General features: G+C 35.1%; 2 protein-coding genes and 1 pseudogene across 4 annotated transcripts; all 3 read left to right on the top strand.

The window, feature by feature from the left end:
• Positions 1-12,949: 12,949 nt before the first annotated feature.
• LOC120071689 (ninja-family protein mc410-like) lies at positions 12,950-16,542 on the top strand. Of its 2 annotated transcripts, none has more exons than XM_039024068.2 (3): positions 12,950-13,376; positions 14,151-15,162; positions 15,861-16,542. In XM_039024068.2, the coding sequence occupies exons 2-3, from the start codon at positions 14,214-14,216 to the stop codon at positions 16,343-16,345; spliced, it is 1,434 nt and encodes a 477-aa protein (XP_038879996.1). In that variant the 5' UTR covers positions 12,950-13,376; positions 14,151-14,213; the 3' UTR covers positions 16,346-16,542. The 2 variants fall into 2 exon arrangements, with proteins under 2 accessions (XP_038879996.1, XP_038879997.1); XM_039024069.2 differs by having other exon boundaries at positions 13,020-13,278.
• Positions 16,543-17,923: 1,381 nt separating this feature from the next.
• Positions 17,924-19,060, top strand: LOC120070825 (putative RING-H2 finger protein ATL12; annotated as a pseudogene). The gene is made up of 2 exons (XR_016527941.1): positions 17,924-18,829; positions 18,912-19,060. The product of XR_016527941.1 is annotated as a putative RING-H2 finger protein ATL12 (transcript).
• A 337-nt stretch (positions 19,061-19,397) lies between these two features.
• Positions 19,398-22,021, top strand: LOC120070824 (E3 ubiquitin-protein ligase ATL42-like). The gene has a single exon (XM_039022709.2). The coding sequence runs from the start codon at positions 20,523-20,525 to the stop codon at positions 21,837-21,839; it is 1,317 nt and encodes a 438-aa protein (XP_038878637.1). The 5' UTR covers positions 19,398-20,522; the 3' UTR covers positions 21,840-22,021.
• The last annotated feature ends 305 nt before the right edge of the window (positions 22,022-22,326 follow it).

The raw sequence follows: 22,326 nt of genomic DNA, 5'->3' as shown, positions 1-22,326 counted from the left end.
TAACGCAAGAAGAAGAAAGAGAGAACGAAGTAGTGGAACCTAAGGTTGCATCGACCTCAAAGTTAAATGAAACGGGAACCGTGAAAGTCCAATTACCACCTTTCCCTCAGAGGCTAAGAAAGAAGAAAAACGAAGAGGTATAGTATCAATGTTTCTTATCTATGTTAAAGCAATTACATATTAACATTCCTTTCAGTGAAGTGATTGAGGAAATGTCTGCCTATGCCAATTTTCTGAAGGACATGGTTACTAAGAAAAGAGGCACTGGGAAATTCGCCACGGTGGCATAACGCAAAGTTCCAAATATATTATTCCACCGAAGATGAGTGATCCTGGGAGCTTCACTATTCCTTGCTCCATAGAAGGACTCTATATTGGGCAAGCCCTGTGTGACTTGAGGGCCAACATAAATTTGATGCCACTGTCAATTTTTAAACAATTAAATATGGGGCAACTTATGCCCACATCAGTAACTCTCCAATTGGCTGACAGATCTCTGGTTCATCCAGAAGGTAAGGCGAAGGATGTGCTGATCACAATTGATAAATTTATTTTGCCAGCTGACTTCATCATCCTAGATTACAAGGCCAATAAAGATGTATCCATCATTTTGGGGCGACCTTTCCTATCAACGGGTCATGCTCAAATTGATGTACACAAGGGAGAAATCACTTTGAGCATAAACGGACAAAAGCTCAAATTTAATATAATTCGTGCCATGAAATTCCCGGATGAGGAAGACCTACAAAATTTTGACGATGACCTGAATTTGATTGAAGAAGAAAAGTCTGATGAAGACTGTGAATTAAAGGATGCCAACGCATCCGTAACTGCCTGCAATGCGATCATAGCAAAAACAAACAAAGAAGAAGAAATGATCGCAATACAAGAAGAAGAGCCAAAAGAAGAAAGAAAAACAACACAACCTTCCTAGGTGGAACCACCAACACTTGAACTGAAGAACCTACCAACACATTTGAAGTACGCATTTCTGGGGTAGAATGAGAAGCTGCCAGTGATAATTTCCTCTGCGCTCAACGAAGATCAAGAGAATGCATTGATGAGCATTCTCAAGAAACATGTGCGAGCAATTGGCTGGACGCTCGTTGATATCAGAGGAATCAACCCCACGTATTGTATGCACCACATTCGTCTCGAGGACGACCACAGAGCAACTATTGAAAATCAACACAGCTTAACCCTGCAATGAAGGAGGTTATCAAAAAGAAGATTATCAAATGGCTGGATGCGGGCATTATCTATCCCATAGCTGATAGCACATGGGTCAGCCCCGTGCAATGTGTGCTGAAGAAGAGCGGAATGACGGTAGTCCCAAATGAGAACAATGAATTAATACCACAAAGGACCATCATTGGATGGCGCATCTACATGGACTACTGCAAATTGAATGCGGCCACAAGGAAAATCACTTCCCTTTTCCATTCATCAATCAAATGCTAGATAAATTGGCAGGGAACGATTTTTATTGCTTCTTGGATGGATATACCGGGTATAATTAAATCATGATAGCTCCTGAAGACCAAGACAAGACCACATTCACCTGCCCATATGGGACATTTTCTTTTCGTCACATGCCATTTGGCCTCTGCAATGCGCTGAGCACGTTCCAAAGGTGCATGATGGTGATCTTTTCAGATTATCTCGATGACTCAGTGGAAATATTTATGGATGACTTCTCTGTTTATAGGAACACGTATGAAGTCTGCCTAGCCAATTTGGAGAAAATTTTGAAAAGATGTGAAGAGACGTACCTGGTGCTCAACTGGGAAAAATGTCACTTCATGGTGAAAAAGGATATAGTATTGGGACACAAAGTTTCCTGGGAAGGGTTGAAGGTGGACAAAGCAAAGATCGACGCAATTGAAAAGCTTCCACCTCCAACCAGCGTGAAGGCGGTGTGAAGCTTCTTGGGGCATGCTGGATTCTATAGACGATTTGTTAAGGACTTTTCTAAGATTGCACGACCACTAAGTGCATTGTTAGAGGCGGACAAAAAGTTTGAATTTGACAAAAATTGCCTCAATGCATTCCGAGTTTTAAAAGATGCGTTGATTGCTGTGCCCGTCTTGATTGCACTGGATTGGACACTGTCATTCGAAATCATGTGCGATGCAAGCGGGTATGTGATAGAAGTCACATTAGTGCAAAAGAAGAAAACTATTTTGTACCCCATCGCATATGCGAGTAAAACTCTGAACCCTACTCAAATAAATTATACCACCACTGAAAAAGAACTCCTAGCTGTGATTTTTGCGTTGGAGAAATTCAGGGCATATCTGTTGAGAACAAAGGTACTCATTCACACTGATCACTCGGCAATCAAATATTTAATGACAAAGAAGGATGCAAAGCTAAGGCTGATCAGATGGGTTCTCCTCCTTCAAGAATTTGATATCAAGATAATTGATCGGAAGGGGACAAAGAATCAAGTTGCGGATCACTTGTCCTGATTGGAGAATCCTGAGATTGACCGCAATGAATCTGAAGTGAGTGCTATGTTTCTGGACGAGCAGCTGTTCCACATAGAAGAATTGCCCTGGTATGCGGACATCGTTAATTATTTGGTTTGTGAAGAATTCCTTGAAGATTACACCTACCATCAACAGAGGAAGCTCAAGCATGAATGCAAACACTATGATTTTGATGAGCCAAATCTGTATAGAAGAGGTACAGACCAAATCATTCGATTATGCGTACCAAATACTGCTCAACAACGCATATTGTCACAATGCCACGATTCGCCATATGGAGGGCACTTTGGAGGACAACGTATTGCAGCCAAAGATTTGCAAAGTAGATTCTTTTGGCCTTCATTATTTAAAGATGCTGCTGACTACGCAATGAAATGTGATCGGTGTCAACGCACCGACAACATTTCATGGAAGAATGCAATGCCAATAAACACCATCTTGGAGTTGGAATTATTTGACGTCTGGGGGATTGATTTCATGGGACCATTCTCTCCTTCGCATGTCAAGCATTATATCTTATTGGCCGTCGATTACGTTTCCAAGTGGGTAGAGGAAATTGCATGCGCCGCAAGTAATGTGGCGGTAGTTTCCTAGTTCCTTAAGAAAAATATTTTCACTCGTTTTGGCACTCCCTATGCCATCATCACTGATGAAGAATCACACTTTGTCAATCACAATATAAAAGAGCTGTTGCGTAAATGTCCTCATCATCAGTCTCCGCAAAGTTGAACAACCCGGAGTATCCCTTACTCAACTCTTGAACATTTAACTCTTTGTCATTTTACGATTATCAATATTTCACTTATTTCTCTAAAAAAAAAAAAACTTGTTGTTTTGTTTTAAAATCATTTGACCCTCTCTTTGTCTGTTTACAAGGATTAAGGCATAGGATTGTGAAGAAGCAAATGATCTCATTCCATCACCACAATCCACAGGAGCAAAGATCGCCGCAAGGATGGATGCATTAATACACAATGCGGGCGACAACACAAAATTTGGGGGTGTACTCTTCCTTATCTTTATTTTAAATCTTACGTTATACCATTGCATTTTATGTTTTATCACCGCATCCTCCTTAATTACCACAATCATTTGCCAAGTAGATAAATTTAATGAGTTACCGCATGTTGTTTCTTTGCCAATTATGATTTCAATGATGAAAAATATGCTTCTATTTCTTTCGTATACACTAGAGTCAACTTAGTCTTAAAATAGTCACCTCATGAAATATTTCTGGAAGTTAGGGGTTTCCTAGCTTTCTTTCAAACTCTCTTTACAAGCATTCTATGACCATCACATGGCCTATTTTAATTTCTTTTGGCAATGAGGACATTGCCGCATTTTAAATTTGAGGGTGAGGTATTTATTTTTGACCTTGCTATAATATATATATATATATTTGAGAATAACGACTCCACTGTCAATGCAATGGAAAACCCATGTTGATAAGAGTTAAGTTGTGAAAGGCACTTACCCGTAGTTGGATTTCCGCATGACACACGTGGGGGCAAGCCAAAACGAAAGTAAGTCACCAGGATCAACGCATAAATAAATGACCGTAACTCCACTGCCAAATCGGTATGAGTTTAGTCTGAGAAAGAGTGCATTGCTCGTAGTTGGATGTCCGCATGACACACGTGGGGGCAAGCCAAAACGAAGGCAAGGCACCCAGATCAGCGCAAGGTCAGAAAAAAATAGCAATGTAGAAAATTTTTATGCAAGGATAAAATCATTTGACACCCCGAAAGAAAATTTTCTTTTAAAATAAATCATGTGATGTTCCGGAATTTAGTAAAGTCCTTTTGAAAGTTAAGCTTGCAATCTTTAAGTCTTAGAAATATTTTAAGAAAAGACTTGAATAAGACTTAAGAAAATTCTGGTATATAGGATTTGAATGAAGTATCCTTGAGAAATCTAGGAAAGAGAACTTTGCAGTTAACTTGCTAAAGGAATCTTTAGCTTATGCTTGAAGACAAGCATTGTTTAAATTTGGGGGTGTGATAATGGGCAGAAATGCACGTATCATAGTACTAAGTTCTTAAACAATGTTGGATTGCATTTATGAAATATGTTAAATTGCGTCCATTAAGCATAAATTCTATAATATTGCGGTCACATGCGTCCAACGTATTAGAGCAAGTGATCTTTACATTTTTGTGCAGAATATGCGTTAACGCAATGCAGAGATTGCGATCATAAGAGTACATTGGTCGAGCGCAACTTCACCGCAAGACTTTGCGTTGATCGTGCTCGCAAACATTCGCCCAAGAAGAATCACCGCAATTTGGTCAACACAACATGGTGGGTGTATCCGGGTGAAAGGATAATTAAGAGTGATGGGACAGAAAGCTGATGACAGTCGGATCCAAATTATGTTGACAGCCGATAACAATCACAAAGTACATTCAGCTTTATCGGTAACAATCATCCGACGCGTCAATCAGGAATTAAAGTTGTCCCATCTGTACAACCGGGAGAGAGAAGCCGCCTTTCACCATGAAACTCTATAAATACCAAGTGCATTCTTCAGAGAAGGGGTTAAGCAGTCGATTACTTCATCACTTTACAAGTTCACGTCTTTGTCCATAGTTTTCTTCCATTTTTAAGGCGGATGCGAGGAAGAAGATGTGCCAGTAGATCGTTCCCGTAAGCTTGGGAAAGCACCGAAAGCTCCAAGACAGAGAGAGGGCCGACGCCTGCGGAAGCAGGAACATTTGTAGATCAGAATAGAGATTCATTGTAAAAAGCCTCGGTCAGCAAGGAATTGCTACCAGGCTCTCTACCTTTACTTTCCATTGTCATTTTGTACTCAACTCAGTTATAAGAATGGAATGTTTTTCTCTATATCTGTTCACTCTCTATTATTTATGCATGAGTAGCTAAATTAGTTGAATGGGTTGAGAAGTAGTTAGCGAGCATAATGAGGGAATCTTCATCTTTACGATTATCTTGTTTATGTATGCTTCATTCGTCTATTAGAGGTACTCGGAAGGGTAGTCTGAAGATAGGATCTAGACTTGGGAAGGTCAGGTCAGAATCTAAGTTTGGAAGAACCAGATTAGAACGCATAAACGGGAGATAGGCATTTAGGAATGAACACTATTTGTTATTAACGCATCGCATGCATCTTAGCAATAAGATATGATTATATGCGGTCACTTTGCTTTCATGCATTTTGCATCAACGCATAGGACAAGAGTAGAGACTTAGGGATAAGCTCTATGGACATTTTGCATTCAACACATGCGTCCTAGACTTAGGAGCATCGCATTTACATTGAGAAATGACTTGCTAGACGCATTCCCGAGTAACGCTAGCTAACGATCTTTTCAACCCGTTCATCGCTTACTCATTTCATCTATCAACGCAACTATCTTTCTCAAATCCGCCGCCTTTATTTACTTCTTTTTCATCAACGCAACAACACACCCAAAACTTATTTATTTACTTGGTTACCACAAAGTTTTCATAAATATTACCAACGTAACTATTTTCACAAGTCCCTGTGTTTGACCCTGGACATACCAAGAAACTCAGAGGAATTTACACTTGAATTCTGCTGGGGAAACTTGAGTGCACAACGCAATCCACCAACGCATATCATCCATATTTCCACTTAATAAAATTAACGCATCACATTATCATCTGGATTATATTACACTAATATACGAGTAATCAAAACATATGCAAAAATAAACCAGAAGTTCATGAATCCAGATACATTTAAATTTGGCACGATAAATTGGGTCATCCGGAGTCTATAATGAGAAGAATTATTGAGAATTCACATAGACATCTATTAAAGAGCCAAAAGATTAATCTAACAAATTATCATTTGATGCTTGCTCTCAAGGCAAATTAATATTAGACCATCATCGACCAAAGTGGGAATTGAATCACCTGCATTTTTAAAATAAATTTATGATGATATATATGGACCTATTAAACCACCAAGTGAACCATTAAGATATTTTATGGTATTAATAGACACATCCCGTAGATGGTCACACATGTGTTTATTATAAAGTCAAAATCTTACATTTGCAAGATTACTTGCTCAAATAGTTAAGTTAAGAACACAATTTCCTGATTATACAATTAAGACCATTCGTCTTGATAATGCTGGTGACTTTACATCCCAAACTTTTGGTAATTATTGTATGTCCATTGAGATAAGTATTGAACATCTTGTAGCTTTTGGTCTAATCTACCCTATGTGACAGAGCGCAATTTGAGTCTCTATTTTTCATTTTCGAACATTAAATCAGAGTTAATGGTGGGTGTTTAAATTTGTATTGTGATGTATATTTTGGATTTTTGCAAATTGGATGTTTTTTAAATTGACATTAAACTTTACTACTTTCAATTCGTCAGTTTGTAAGGGCCTGTTGTATATTTGGGCATAATTTTCTTGCAATCGAGTTTGTATTCATGTCCGTATCACATGTGATCAAGGTTCAACTTCAATTTGATGAAATTTGGAGCAAGAACGGAGAAAAATGGATGAACGGACAAAGTAGAGCAAACATTCTATCTTAGAGTGTAAGGTAGAGTTGCAACACGCACCTTACACTGTAAGGTAGAGAGTTCAACGTCGCATTGTTCCAGCTACAGCTGTGCAGCGTAGCGGTACACTATGCCAACTCAAAAGCCAGCGTTGCGACGCAGGCAGAGAGCGTTGCGACGCTCTCGACGTGAAGTGTGATGTAGTAGGCAGTTCGTGATCGTAGCTTCAAGGTTGTTGCCGTTTATATAGTTTTATTTTATTAATTATTAATTAATTGTGTTGTATTTTTATTAATTAAACTAATATAATTATTATATTAATTTAATTAATGTTTAGGATGTCAATTTCGATCCAATATTGCTATTATATTTAATTATACATGTGATGTATGATTTTATTTTAATATGTTATATTGTATGTCATATAGTGTAAAAATTCCACCATGGGATAACTATTTTTTCATGCATCATGTTTAATATAAATGTTATATTATAAGGTCACATGATTTAATTAAGCATGTCCATGCATCATATTAAATAGAATTGTTATATTATATGATTGCAGGCATTAATAACATGTCCATGCATTATTTTCATATTATAAGTATTTTAATATAGTGTATGAATGGTTGAATGGAATGGATGTTATTATTTAATTTTCATTACTTCTTTATATAAATGTTATGTATGTTGTAATGAAAATGGAATGCATGAAGCATAACACCACTTTAATAAAATTATAATTGTTATAATTTTTAAAGTATGTCATTAGATACATGTGCAGATTTTTATTGTTTCATTAATTTTTATAATAGTTATAAGTTAATGAAATTAAAATTAAAATTGATAATAAAGAGTTGCATCATAGGTTAAATGGGATTTAAATAGTTTAAAATTGATTTCACCTTAGATCCATGTTCACAATATTTTTAATATGATTAGAAATATGTTTAATATTTTAATTTCATTTAATAGGATTAAATTGGATCGAATAAAAGATTAAATTTATAACATATTTATCTATAAGAGACGTTTGTCTAAGGAAGGTCCTGTCTAGGTTGGGGTGTTTAAGCTTATAGAAATGAAATACCCCTACTTGGGAACCGACCTGGAAGGTGAATTAGATAAATTTATTATAAGCATACAATGAGTGATTAGAGTTTGTTAAAGTGTTAAACATTAATCAACATTGTTAAACTATCCAATGTAATTGTTACATTGGGCAATGTTAATAATTACTTAGTAAAAATTATTAACCATTTTTTTCTAAGTTAATCAACCCTAGGTAAAACACTCACTGAGAAGAGAATGTTGTATATGATACTTCCATTTCCTTTCATGTTTCTCCCTAAAAGTTCACACTGTGAGATTTATGCTCGGCCTCGAGACACTTTACTTGTGTCTATTGGGTTTTATGTCCTAAAACTCATAGTTTGTAAACAATAAACTAATTCTGAAATTCAGTAAAGTTGTTATTGAATATATTAATTGCTTATTTCGTTTTAGACATAAATCCAATAAACTAAAAAATCTATGACTATACATGAGTACTTGAACTTTATATGGAGACAAAAGTAGATCAGGTTCGAGTAAATAGTCAAAATGGTCTATAGTATATGAATAAGGTTGGGTGCTTTATTTTGGTAACGCTATTGGATGTGACCCACTCTGTAGTTGTTACAATGAGTTGTAAATTGCTATAGACAAAGTGATCCTAATTCATACATGTAGTAACATGAGGAGTGAGGGTGTCTTGTGTAATGAGTTTGCACAAGATCGGACCACGAAATAAATCACTCTTACTTTATAATGTTGTTTACTTTTTAAGACTGACTATTTCACAACAATGACCTACGTAACTTGACCTTAATCCTGAGCTAAATATGAATTCTTGTTTATTCGGGATTATTCTAGATTTACATAGGTGAGGGTTGGTTCAACAACGTCGGCTCAATAAGCCTCCCATTTCAGGGGTAAGACCAGGTAGATAGTTGGGGACATACGATGCAAGATGGAATTCAATCCTACCCGCTTTTAAGGATAGTAGAAAGGTTGTTCCCTTAAGTGTTGATTCTAGGTCTTAAACAAAAGGCCCCACCCTCTCGTTGGCCCGAGAGAGACTCGGTTTGATGATCAGATCACAAACCAATTGTTCATTAGAGGATCGGTGGGACTTAAGGAACAAGAGGTAATCTCGGGGGTAAAATAACCATTTGACCCAGTCGTTATTACGAACAACCTGTGAAGGATTAACTTACTAATCATGGTTATATTGAGTGGACACAATATATCTACAATGAAGGGGAGTACAAACTCTGAGCTTTAGTGGAGTGACCCAGTAGTTAACGAATAGGGGTTAATTCGGTGTAAAGAATTTAGCCAATTAATCTCAGATCGTTGGAGCCCATGATCTGTAGGTCCACTAGGTCCCCCTTCTAGCTCACAAATGGATTAGCCTTAGAGTAGTGTGGTAAATTGATTTGAAACATTCAAATTAGAATTAAGGGAATTAGTAATTATATGTGATATAATTACACGTTTAATTTTGGAATTAAATAAAATTGGAGAATCAATTAATATTTAAATATGATTTAATATTAAATTCATGAATAAAGGATTCATGGTGGTGGAATTGGTGTTAAATTAATTTAATATTTGATATTAAATTATTTGAATTAATTAATTATTAATTATTAACTTTATTTGAAAAATTAATTTTGAATTAATTTTTGTAAAATTAATAAAATTTCAGTTTTTTTTTTTTAAATTAAAAATTGAAATTAAGTTTTAATTTGAAAATAAATTTCAAATTAAAAATAAAAAGAAGACAATTGAAAATGGAAAATGTGGGATTTTCCCACTTTAGGTGCTAGCACCTTAGTCACATTCCATAAACTCTTCTAGCCCAATTTCTCAAGCATGAGCTGTAATTCATGCAGGAAATCCATTTCCATGAAAGTCATACTATAAATAAACCAAATTGGAGTGGAAATCAGGCACGCATCAGAGGTGTTTCAGCTGAAAGTTTCAAGAGTTGAAAATTGGGTTTTGAGTTGAAAAACCAGAACCTCATCTCATTTGTTCCCTAATTCAAGCTTATTTTGAGTCCCACAACTCAATCTAAGGCATCAAGAGGATAGTGGGGAAGATTTGTGGTGTGGTGGTTCACGTCCATAGGAAGGGAGAATTGTAGCTAGAATTCTTGATTCAAGGGTATCTTCAAAGGTTAGTGTTGAAACCCTTATTTTATTTTATGAGCATGTAATTTTGGAGCCAAAATTAATGAATTAGAATGCTTATGATCCTATTTTTGCTTCTGTTGCTTGCTTCCTTATTCCAACAATTAATATCAACACATCATTTAAGCATTCAATTCAGTTTAATTTTGGCTTGGTGGGTGTTTTTTCATAAGTTGTATGAAAATGATGAACTGATATGGTTTTTCTGAGTTTTGGCGTTGTTTTCTCTTCAACTATTTGCATGTTGCGTCATTTGTACGTATTAGACCAGTAACTTATCATAAGTACTCGCCACTATAATTAGCTTATAGTCATGAGCCAAATATTTTCTATCTAAGAATTTCTGGATGTGTAATATATTCCAATTGCTCCACCAAAACGTACTAAGATGAGTCCTCAAAGGAGGTTTATTGCACGGTGTCAATTTTCACTTTAATGAGATATTTTCCAACAATAGGGGGAGAAATTATGAAGTTGGAAAAATAAATTGCATTGAACGCATCATTATTGTTTCATTTAGATCCTCATACAGATCAATGTGAACTTGAAGTTCAGAAAATAATTCATTTTCAAAATATAGCAAATCAATTACCAGATGCATTTGTAGATGCTAAGAAAGTAACTAAATCATATATACCAGATGTAAAGTTCTATCGAAAATTGATATCCCAACACAGCAAGATGTCATTAATTAGTCTAGGACATGCTAGAAGCGTGGTGGACCAATGAGTTCCAAAGATAAAAATCCTTGAAAAAGAAAAATAATTAACAGTAAAAAAACTTGGTTGAGGATGTAAATATCCATGAAGAAATCCTTTACATGACTAGTGAGGAAGGTGAAATACCTAAAGATAATAATAAAATTTCAATAAACTATGTCATGACAGGAAAAAGATGGAACCGGACTAATGTAGTTATTGACATTTTTGCGTATAATGTTGCTCTTGATATTATATATGAAAATTAAGATTCTGAACTAAAATCTGTTGAAGAATGTCGACATAGAAAAGATTGGCTTCAATGGAGAAAAGCAATCAAGGTAGAATTAAAATCACTTTCAAAATATCAGGTTTTTAGACCAATAGTCTAAACACCAGGTGTCAAACCTATGTGATATAAATAGGTATTTGTGAGGAAAAGAAATGAAAATAATGAGGGCACAAGATATAAAACAAGATTAGTTACATAATATTTTTCACAAAGACCTAATATTGATTGTTAGGAGACATATTCTCTAGTGGAAGATGTAATTAAACTAAGATATTTAATTGGTCTGATTGTGCATGAAAGTTTGGACATACATCTTATGGATGTTGTCATTGTATATCTATATAGATCTTTTGATAATGATATTTATATGAGAATCCCAAAAGAATTTAAAGTACCTGAAACATATAAATCAAATTCTCAGGAATTTTATTCAATAAAGTTACAAAAATCACTATATGGATTGAAACAATTAGGACGAATGTGGTACAATCGCTTCCGTAGATATTTATTGAAAGAAGGAATCAAAATAATCCAATATGTCCGTGTGTTTTTATAAAGAAACCATAATTAAGATTTGTTATTATAATTGTATATATTGATGACTTAAATATAATTGTGTATTATAAATATTACAAAAAATGTGTAATTTAGATACTCATCCTTAGTGTCCAAAGACCAAGTGTCATTTCTCCATTATCCCATGTGTTGTCCACGTGTCTCAATATTACACAATATTAATGTTTATGTAATCTGCCTCCTACTTGCCAAATTGCCTATAAATAATGGCACTTGGTGGATTTTGTAGAAATACACATATTGGTGAGCAATCAAAAAATATTGGAGAAAGTTGAGAATTTGGAAAATTTTCATAATTTTACTTTTGTTATTTATTTATTTATTATTACATTATATTTTCTCCATATTTGGATTCCCTTTGTACTCCTCAATTTTTCAACATTTTCGTCTATATTCTTTATTTATTTAGAAAAATATTTTTTTTACAAGTTCGGTATAATTTTTAGAGTATAATACTCTTACTTAGATGCTATTGAATTGGTTTTAAGTAAAACGAAAGTGAAAATCATAAATAGTTTAAACTGATTCACTGACAAAAAAAAAAAAAAAATGTACGATCCTTTAATCAAATGTTTAGATTTACAATTGATGTGATCGTCAGTTTGAATTGTTAAAGAATTCATATAATTTATTTAAAAAACTTGAGTGTAGTCCAGTAGCCCAAACTACATTTAATAAAAATCTGTTGTGTGAAAGTTTTTTCCTTTTTAAAAAATTTTAAAATTTCTTGAGTAATACTTAGATGCATTCTAAGATGTATCCATCCTTATAAATTACCTCTCATAATTCACATACGGAATGAATTAAAATATTTCAAAAAAGAAATAAAAAGAAATTTTCACATGTCAAATTATTATTGAACAATTTAATGAAATGCACAAGCGGAATGTATCTAAATATTTTTTATTTTTTTTTTAACTAAAATGACAAATTAGGTGCAAAATAGAAAGTAAGCCTAGTACATGAGTAAGAAAAATATTGAGTGCTCTCGTTCTCTAGGTTTCATCTATCTCTGTATATCACATGACAACTTGGTTTTTCAATAATTTGTAATTTTCTTCGTGGTAAAAAGAGTATAAAATTAGGTGAAACCAATCTTTCAGTGATAAAAAAGAGTAAAAAAATTAGATGGAGACTCTTGACCATGAGTTACTTCTCTCCTTCTGAACTAGTATTTTTTTTCCTTTTAAAAAAAGATAGTAAAATAAAAACGCATAAACGAATTTTAAATTTTCGTCCGTTGAAAAAAAAAAGAGAGAAAAATTCGTAGACCGATCTGATATAAAGTCTTGCATATTTTTGATCGCCAAAAACACCGGGAATTGCTCCAAAAGCGGGGCCGATTAATGGGTAAAATGGAACAGGAGTTTTCAGCAAATGATGAATTCGTAGAGTGAAGAACGAAGATCAGACTACTGAAAAAGCTAATTCATCGCGCCTAATCAGTAGACTCTACTGCGGATTTCATAATCCAGGTTTGGGAGGATCACCTGACTTAGGGTTATGTTTTTCTATTTCAATCAATGTCTTCTGCCGTCACTTTGTATTCCTCGTTGGATTCATTTCGTTTCTGGTAAGTTTTTCGATTTTCTTTTTGGAACTTGGAAAAAAATTGAACCCTTCTTTTATGTCTTGAGAATTTTGGATTGTGTTAGGATTTTACTGTGATCGAGGTGTGTGTGAAGTGAATGGATTGAATTGGGATTTTGTTCAATAGATTTCTATTTCGTTGACGCATAAGCATGTTTGCAAGATCAAGTGATTGGGTGATCTAATTACCATTGAATATATGCGGGAAATCAATTTTATGAAATGTTACTTTCTTTTGAATCCGTTCCTAGATTATGAATATCGCGTATGTTTATTTGATCCTATATGCATTTTGGATCGTTTTAGGAAATCTTACTGCTAGTACTAGTTCCATAGAATCTACATGTTATGTTTCTGATTGATATCTGTAAAACTACTGTTTTGAAATTGGAAAGTGGATTGAATGTCTAGAAACTTTCATTGAAGGTACCAAAAATTCAGATTGTTGAGTTTCTGATTTGTTAGAAATGCCTACACGAGTTTTGCGATTAACAAGATCTGTCTGCTCGATAATCGTATTTGAGTGTACTATATCGATATAGTTAAAAATATCGATGTCATTCGCATGTTTGTAAAATGTAGTAGATTTGGGATTGAGGATTTTCTGCAATGATTGAATATGATCTCACAATCTGCTTCGTCTTTTGGCATTTTTCTGCACTGTATCATGTTTAGTTGTTGGGCAAGGTTTATATATCATGATATGTTGATCAAATTTGATAATAGTACTAACTTGAGGTTCCTTTTTGTATATCAGCCTGAATCAAGTTTTGATGGATGATCAGTACTCATTATCTTGGGGAAACTTTTAACTAGAAACATGGAGGAGGACAACGGGCTTGAGCTCAGCTTGGGTTTGTCTTGTGGGGGATCATCGGTCAAGTCTAAAGGGAAAAATGCCTGCTTTTCTGATGATGGAACAGAGGAAAGTGATAGAAGCAGTAAAATAATTGATGATTTCAAGAACTTCCTTCAAGGTGGCAACCAGAGAGTTGATATGGGCCCAGGTCTCTTGAGAAGTGACTCAATAAAGGTTAAAGATAATTTTTTTAATGACCTTTCCCGGACTCATACAGATGGAGATAATTCTCTGAATTTGAAGGCCACTGGAATTTGGGTAACGAAAAATGAGAATCCTATAGACAATCAGGAAGAAAAACAGTCAGAGTTGAGTAATAAACGGAAGATATTTTTTGAGGAGATAAACTGCCAAAAGAAGCATGAAGGAGATTCCTGTCAGAATAATTTAGAAGACAAGGTAAAAGCATCACGCAATTCTACAACTGAGGATGGTTCTGCAGCCGAAAATGAGGATGTTGGAGAGTCTGAACTTGAGGTTGAGGGTTCTACGTCAAGGCCAGTTTCACAAAATGAGGGATATGCTGAGTTAAGTACTACGGACTTGAGTGGGCAGAAAAAGTTTAACGGTTCATCAGGGAGTGATATCGAGCTTCATAACTTCAACAGAAGCGTTCCATTCTCTATTCAAACTATAAGTTCACGGAATGGTATTTCTCCTCCAATAGTCGAAGATTCTCACGATGCAGGTGCATCCAGTTCAACTGGCCATTCTCTACACGGCATAAGGCAAGTATTCCTTGCCAGAAACGGTGAGCAATGTGGGGTCCAGCCTATGAATCCTGGAAACTTTCCTTTGATGTTTGGCTATTCTTCTAGCCAGCTTCCAACTTTAGATAAAGATAATTCCCGGGGTTTGATTTCCCAGCCACAGTTGCATAATCCCTGTAGCAGAGGTCAACCTTCTTCGGGTAAACATCTTAATCCTAACTCAACTGCTAGAAACTCGTTTTTTAATTTTTGAAGATTGGAATAAAACTGCTTCTGTTCCCTCCCTTCATTATTCTGGTCGATCTTGGTTTTAAATTACATCATTGAATGTTAACAGGAGGAGATTAAAAGATATAATTAGACTGTCCAAAATGAATATTGAAGAAATTTATGCATTATTTTTGTTATTATTACTAAACAATTTTGAGGTTTCAGTTGTTATTCAGAGCTTGGCTTTGTTAGCTGAATTTGACAGAGTTCAACCAAATGTTTATAAACGTGGAGAAATTCAAGAGTCCCTTTTTCTCATACAAATTACAACTAGCACCCCAGTTTTAAGCCAGTTTTAAGCATACCCAACTTTTGCTCCCACCAGTATAGTAGTATTTATATTAAATAGTTACCCAACCAGCAATGACAATAACTATTTTTCCACAATTTACTATCATCTATTCATTAATACGACAATTTTTCATTACGTATTTACCAATTTTCCCCCACTCTTTTTTTGTATGCTTCCACAATTGAAGGTCTATCAGATTTTAAGGATACTTGCAAGGCCCGCTTTGTATTATATTTGTATACCATTCTATATATCATAGTGTGATTTCCTTTTGCTTTGAAGTTTATAGTTCAAGATAAATTCTTACCTTTGTCATGAATGTTCGTTGAATGCAAGGAATTCTTCCTAATTCAGCTGAAGTTACTCAATATGATGCCAGGACGTCAGGCCAGGAGAAAGTTGATAATAACAGCAGACACCCTATAGTCGAAGAAGGATCCTCTTCTCAAGCAGGGGTTAAAGGAAACAGCAGTAGCCTTGGGACTAAAGATGCATCTGAACGACCAGCCGGAGGTTCATTAAATGAGATTTCTGCTATAAAGCCAGGCCTCGCTGCTGATGTCAAGTTTGGGGGATGTGGTTCTTTCCCTAATCTACCTTGGGTTTCTACCACGGGTCCCGGTCCAAATGGTCGAACGATTTCTGGTGTGACATACAGATACAATGCAGACCAGATTAAGATTGTTTGTGCTTGCCATGGTATACACATGTCTCCAGAGGACTTTGTTCGACATGCTAGTGAAGAGCGCGTCATTTTGGATAACGAAGCTGGTTTGACTCCATTTTCAAGTAACAACCCTTCAACCTCTACACAAAGTTGACTCATAGCGTCTATGTTTGCATAGTTAGGAATTCTGTTGTGGATTGAATTCAACAACCTCTAAACAAAGTTTGACTCATAGCGTCTATGTTTTTTTTTTTTTTTTGTTTGCATAGTTAGGAATTTCTCTTGTGGATTGTAAATCAAACAACATTCCTTGTGTTATCCCCCCTTCCAAAAGAATCACTTTTCTCATCATTTTTCTCTTGAACATTTCATTAATCTTGAGGAGCTGAGGAAGTTTTTGTTTTAACTGATTCAACTGAGTTTTTGCACAAGGTTGGAGAATGACAGTATTACATCCAATGAAGCTTTGTCAAAAATAGCTGTTTTGGCTTGGCAGAGAAGTTGGAACTTTTACACGTGTCAACAACCCACATTGTCTGTCTTTGTGCAGCTTAAGTTGTATTATCCTGTCAGATTTTCTCTGCTGTAACCAATCAGATCGTTAACCACCATCCACGTGTCACCAAATTTCTCGTGTCCTCACTGCAAACTTTCTTCACTTTCCAATTTTAGGTTCAAAGAATAACCTATAAGTTTTGACATTATTGAAGTGGAACTTTAATTTGATAAAGCTTCATTTATAAATTCCTTTCATTTTAATACACCATCATGTCATTATTCATTTTTTTCCATGATATTTCAATTAAATTGATAGATATAGATATAGATATAGATAGAGATAGAGATAGAGATAGAGAGTGAGGGAGAGAGGCTCATGTCTAATCAGTAATTTATTTGACAGAAATTTGTGGAGAATTTAAAAGCCAAATTTCAGGGAAAAAGAAAAGAATCCTGAAAACCAGATATATTTTATTGTTTCTGTTTATTTTCTTTCATATTTTAATAAATCTTATGAAGTATAATTTTATTTAAACGTGTCATATTTTAAAATTTATATGGAAGAAATAAATGAAAAGGACAAAAGATCTTTGGGATATCTTTTCAAAATTTTAGACAATCGACCGAAGGAATTTCTAAGTTTCTCCCATTTTAAATCTTTGAAGTCATTGCCATCTGTTTTCCCCTTCTTTCTAAGTTGAACATGAAAACTTAAACCTTTTTTTTTTTTTTTGAAACAGAAAATTGGAACTTTTGATTTTTAGAAAATGTATAAATGCTTAACTACTTAGCTATCCCCAAATCGGTGAGCCGTTTTTGAGTGAGACCAAATTCAAAATGGAAGGTTACTCCTAGCTTACTTAAAATCTGTACTAAAAAATTAGGCAGACATACAATCTTGACTTTCTGCAGCTTGAAGGTTAGCTAATATTTGACATTTGGTTGCCTTTAATGAACTATTTGTTGTTTTGTTTTTATTTGAAGTTATGTTCTTACATCAATCCAAGTATGAAAAGCTTGGATTGTCCAACTGAGATCGAGTTCTTCAAATGCATGAGTTTAATGCTCAATCTTGCCTTTTGAGCAGCAAGATGATGGTTCTGTGAAAATTGTATTTGACATGAGAGCCCTTTTGCTTCATATACTTGTAAGAACTATCAAAAGATCGCATCTCTTGGCTGCTAGAAGTTTTGTGCAACTTATGATTTGATGTAAATATTCAATCTACCAAACTTCAAATAAATCAGAAAGTTAATCCTCAACAACTTCAAGTTCTTAGAAAAGCTATAAAAGGCTAAAATTTCAACCAGGGATAGGAAGTGTTTTTGTTCTTGAGAAGAGTTTTTTTCATGATTTTTCTCCATGGGTAAGTTTAGTAGAATCATTATGATAATACTATTTTGATTTTCCTGTCAATGTACAAACACCTTCTCCACCAAAAGCTGGTTCTGGTATTCCACAAAACTTCACCATTGTTATTGGAATCCTCTCCATCATGTTCTCCATGGCATTTATCCTTGTTGTTTATGCAAAATTCTGTCACCAGACTTCCCATCGTCGTGGCGAACCGCAAGCTCATCTCGGGCTTGGACTTCTCAGATCAGACTCAAGATTTTCTGGGGTTGATCAAAAGGTGATTGATGCACTTCCTTTCTTTAAATTCTCATCACTCAAAGGATCAAGGGAAGGGTTGGAATGTTCAGTCTGCTTATCCAAATTTGAGGATATTGAAGTCCTTTGGTTGGTTCAGAAATGGAAGCATGCCTTCCACATTGGCTGTATTGATCATTGGCACCAAAAGAACTCGAGCTATCCGCTATGTTGGTGTAGGATCAGTGTTGAGGATGTTGGATTCTTTAAATCCAACAGTACGAGACTAATGAGGAACAACAGCCAGCCAGAGCTGCCACAAGATTCACACATGGAGCTCTTTGTGCAGAGAGAGGAAGATCATCATCATAACTCTTCAAGGTTCAACACTGGAACCAGCTTCAGAAAAATAGGAAAGGGTAACAAGGAAAAAGAGGTCTTGATCGAAAAAAAAGCTGGTGAATGCGAATGTGAGGAATGGTTGCACTTTCACAAGCATAAGCACAAGATTCTTGTATCTGACTTTGTTTTCATGAACAAATGGAGCAACGTGAGTTCTTCTGACCTTATGTTCTTGAACACAGAAATTCTTGGGGCCATGTCAAGTAATAGATTCTCTTCTTTGGATTCAGAAAGCATTTGCTAATTGACAACAAGATAAACCGAGTGCAAAAGAACTTCACAAATTAAGGAAGAGATGGAAATGAAGAGATCATTTGAGAGGAGGATAAGCATAGCTGAGAAAAATAGCTTAGTTTCAATCTCAGGTATTTCCTCTACATCAGAATCTAATGCAAGTACATCAAGAACAACAAATCTTAATGAAAGAAGATCTATCTCAGACACCACTGCTTTCTCAAGATTTGGTCATTTCAATGAGCATGCAATAAGAGACAGTTCTATGATTGAAACTGATGCAAAAATTTACAGGATTAGGCAGGTGTGGTTGCCAATAGACAAAAGAACAGTACAATGGCTTGCTAATAGGGAATAGAGGTCTCAACTGTCAAAGTACACACAGCAGCCAGATGTATAGACAAAATAATCTCAAGGGTTTGCAGTCCTTGTTTAAAATATAGTCATCTTATTCTTTTCTAATCATATGAAATGGATCTTTTTGTTTTTTTCTCTCTCTTGGGTGTTGAACAGAGGCTGATGTCTTCTAATCCAAAAGTTTGAGTTATTTTGGAAACTTTTCTTAAATGTAAACATGAACCCCTTTTAGTCATAAGATGATTGATCTTTTCTTCATGTTCCTTTTAAATATCTTGGCTTTTAAAGTCATAGAAGTTGTTAATTAATCGACAATCAAAGATGAACCAAAAACATAAAATAATAGATAATCGACACATAGATTTATGTGGTTCACTAACAAAGTGGTAACCCGTCCACTAGCAATGGGAGAAAATAGTTTCTATTGAAGAGATAATTTAAGATTACAGAGCCAAAAACGTCAGTGGAGTTAGAGAGTTTAGCACATTCCTCTAAACCCTTAGGCCGAAATCATAAATAGCATAAATAACATAAATACAAATAAAACTTAAGTTACCAGATAACAGATCAAGCCATCCTCTAGAATAACCATTTATTGGGAACAAACAATGACAATCTAGCCAGAGTTCTGCAGCATGTGTGCTTAATCCCCTGCATGTTGCAGGGCTCAGAATTTCCATTTGTTTAAGCCAGGCAATTCATATTAAAATAATAATAATGATGAATATATAAAAAAATGCCATGGCTAAATGATAAAAGTAATAATTTGGTTTCATTTACCCATTAAGCAAATTGATTGGTGGTATTTAGATAAGTTTTGTTTTGGAGCAGGTGATGTCACAGTTTGATGCCTAGCTATTGTTTTTCCCCTCTCTATTTTATCTGCTACTTACCTCCCAAGTAATGCCTACCAAATAATAGCCCCACATTTGTCAACAAAATTTAAAATTCCCTTAAACTCTGTCCTCTTCTTTTCTAAATTTCAAACTGCAAAAATATTTGCAGTTTTTAAATGATTTATGATGGTGAAGTCATAGAACAGCAGCCATAGAAGGATACAGGAACCACCACAAAGCTGATGGATTATTCTCTTTGCAAAGGTGTATTTAATGACTCTTTCATATAAAAACCTCTATTCCTCTCTCCCTTTTCATGCCTATAAAAAAGGGTGTTTTTAGCTTCATTTGATTGAGATATTGGCCTTTTGAAGATCAGTAGATTCTGAACAAGTATCCGCCATTGAAGAATAGATGATCCGGTTAAGTTCGATTGTTTTTTTCCTCTTTTTTGTGTTTTTTGTTGTTGAAGCTCAAGTTGATTCTCAAGATGCTGAAAATAGTGCTTTTCAGCCAAGTCTTGGCTTTGTGATAGGGATTTTAGGAGTTATGTTTATGTTAACATTTATTCTCCTTGTCTATGCGAAGTACTGCCATAGAAGATCTTCTGTTCGTGGGGATGATGTAACTCATCCTAGACAAATCAGGACAAGTTCTCGGTTTTCTGGAATCGATAAGACGGTGATCGAGTCCCTTCCATTCTTTAGATTCTCCACACTGAAAGGTTCCAAAGAAGGGCTGGAATGTGCAGTCTGTCTTTCGAAATTCGAAGATATCGAAATTCTCCGGATGTTGCCAAAGTGCAAACATGCATTTCATATTAACTGCATCGATCATTGGCTCGAAAAACATGCAAGCTGTCCTCTTTGCAGGCAAAGAGTTGGCTCTGAGGACTTGAAGCTCCTTAGTAATTCAAACAGCATGAGATTCTTATTGAGCAATCTATCAGAGCTGAAACAAGATTCAAACATAGAGCTCTTTGTACAAAGAGAAGAAGAAGAAGAACAACAACAACAACAATTACTCCATGGTTCTTCTAGATTCAGCATTGGAAGAAGCTTCAGAAAGATCTTAAAGAGTGATAAGGAAGAGGAAATGTTGATACAAAAGGCTTATGGTAATGAAGATGAGAATATGAAGAACTTACACAGACACAACCACAAAATTATCGTCTCCGATTTCGTTTTCATGAATCGATGGAGCAACGTAAGTTCGTCAGACCTGATGTTCTTGAACAAAGAGATGATTGATGCCATTTCAAGCAGTAGATTCACTTCCTTTGAAACAGATATTGAGCAGTCATCTCTGCCAAGATCAATGCAAATTGAAGAAATCTTGAAGGTCAATGAGGAGATGGAAATAAAGAGATCATTTGATCAGAGCAAACTCAACACAATAAACCAAAGCAATAACTCAATTCTGGGATTCCCTTCTACATCACAATCCTCTACAAATCCAAGCCAAACAACAAGAATTACTGGCCCAGATGCAAGAAGATCAGTTTCAGAAATCACAGGCAGATCAAGATTTGGTGATGATGTTGGTCTGTATACGAATTTTAACAGAAAAGATGAAAGTGGGGAATCTTCTGATCTAGGAAACAATGTAAAGCAAGAAAGAACGAGACAAATTTGGTACCCAATTGCTAAAAGAACAGTCCAATGGTTTGCCAATAGAGAAACAAGGTTTCAACCAGCAGAGAACAGACAACAAACAGTAGAAACAGTGTAAATCAGATCAGTTCTTTACCTTTTTTCTTTTTCTCATTAATTTTCTTTTGTAATTTCCTTTTACAGGGTCCCAAATTTAGAGGATTCTTAGTTTAGATAGTTAAAGAAATGGATTCCTTTCAAATGTTATCATACAAATCTCAAAAGTTCTTAAACTCTAAATTTCTGTACAAGTTTCATTAATGTTTTAAAGATCTCATTTTTCCCAAGTGGGGCAAAGACAAATTGCTCAAGCAACTTAAAATTTCAACCCTTTTTCCAAAAAAGAACCAAAAACTAAAAAAGAAAACCTGGGATTCTTTGCCTTATTTAAGTCAAACAGCAAACAGGCAGCGGCACAAGAGAACAAGAAAATTACGCTTAAAAAAAGGCAAAGTTGCAGAGAATTTAGCATTAAAAACAGGGTCTGTGTGTTGATTGGAACAACTTAATTAATTAATGGATGCCTCAAAATCATTTCTTTTTCTTTTTAATTTATAATTTGCGTT

Source organism: Benincasa hispida, chromosome 2 (genome assembly GCF_027475165.1).
Source record: "Benincasa hispida cultivar pf3 chromosome 2, pf3_genome.v1.1, whole genome shotgun sequence".
Lineage (NCBI taxonomy): Eukaryota > Viridiplantae > Streptophyta > Magnoliopsida > Cucurbitales > Cucurbitaceae > Benincasa > Benincasa hispida.
This window is presented reverse-complemented; position numbering and strand designations above follow the sequence as displayed.

Coding starts and splice junctions, on each gene's coding strand:
- LOC120071689 (XM_039024068.2), top strand. CDS start 14,214: ATGGAGGAGGACAACGGGCTTGAGCTCAGCTTGGGTTTGTCTTGTGGG. Junction 15,163..15,860: donor CAGAGGTCAACCTTCTTCGG/GTAAACATCTTA, acceptor GTTGAATGCAAG/GAATTCTTCCTAATTCAGCT.
- LOC120070824 (XM_039022709.2), top strand. CDS start 20,523: ATGATCCGGTTAAGTTCGATTGTTTTTTTCCTCTTTTTTGTGTTTTTT.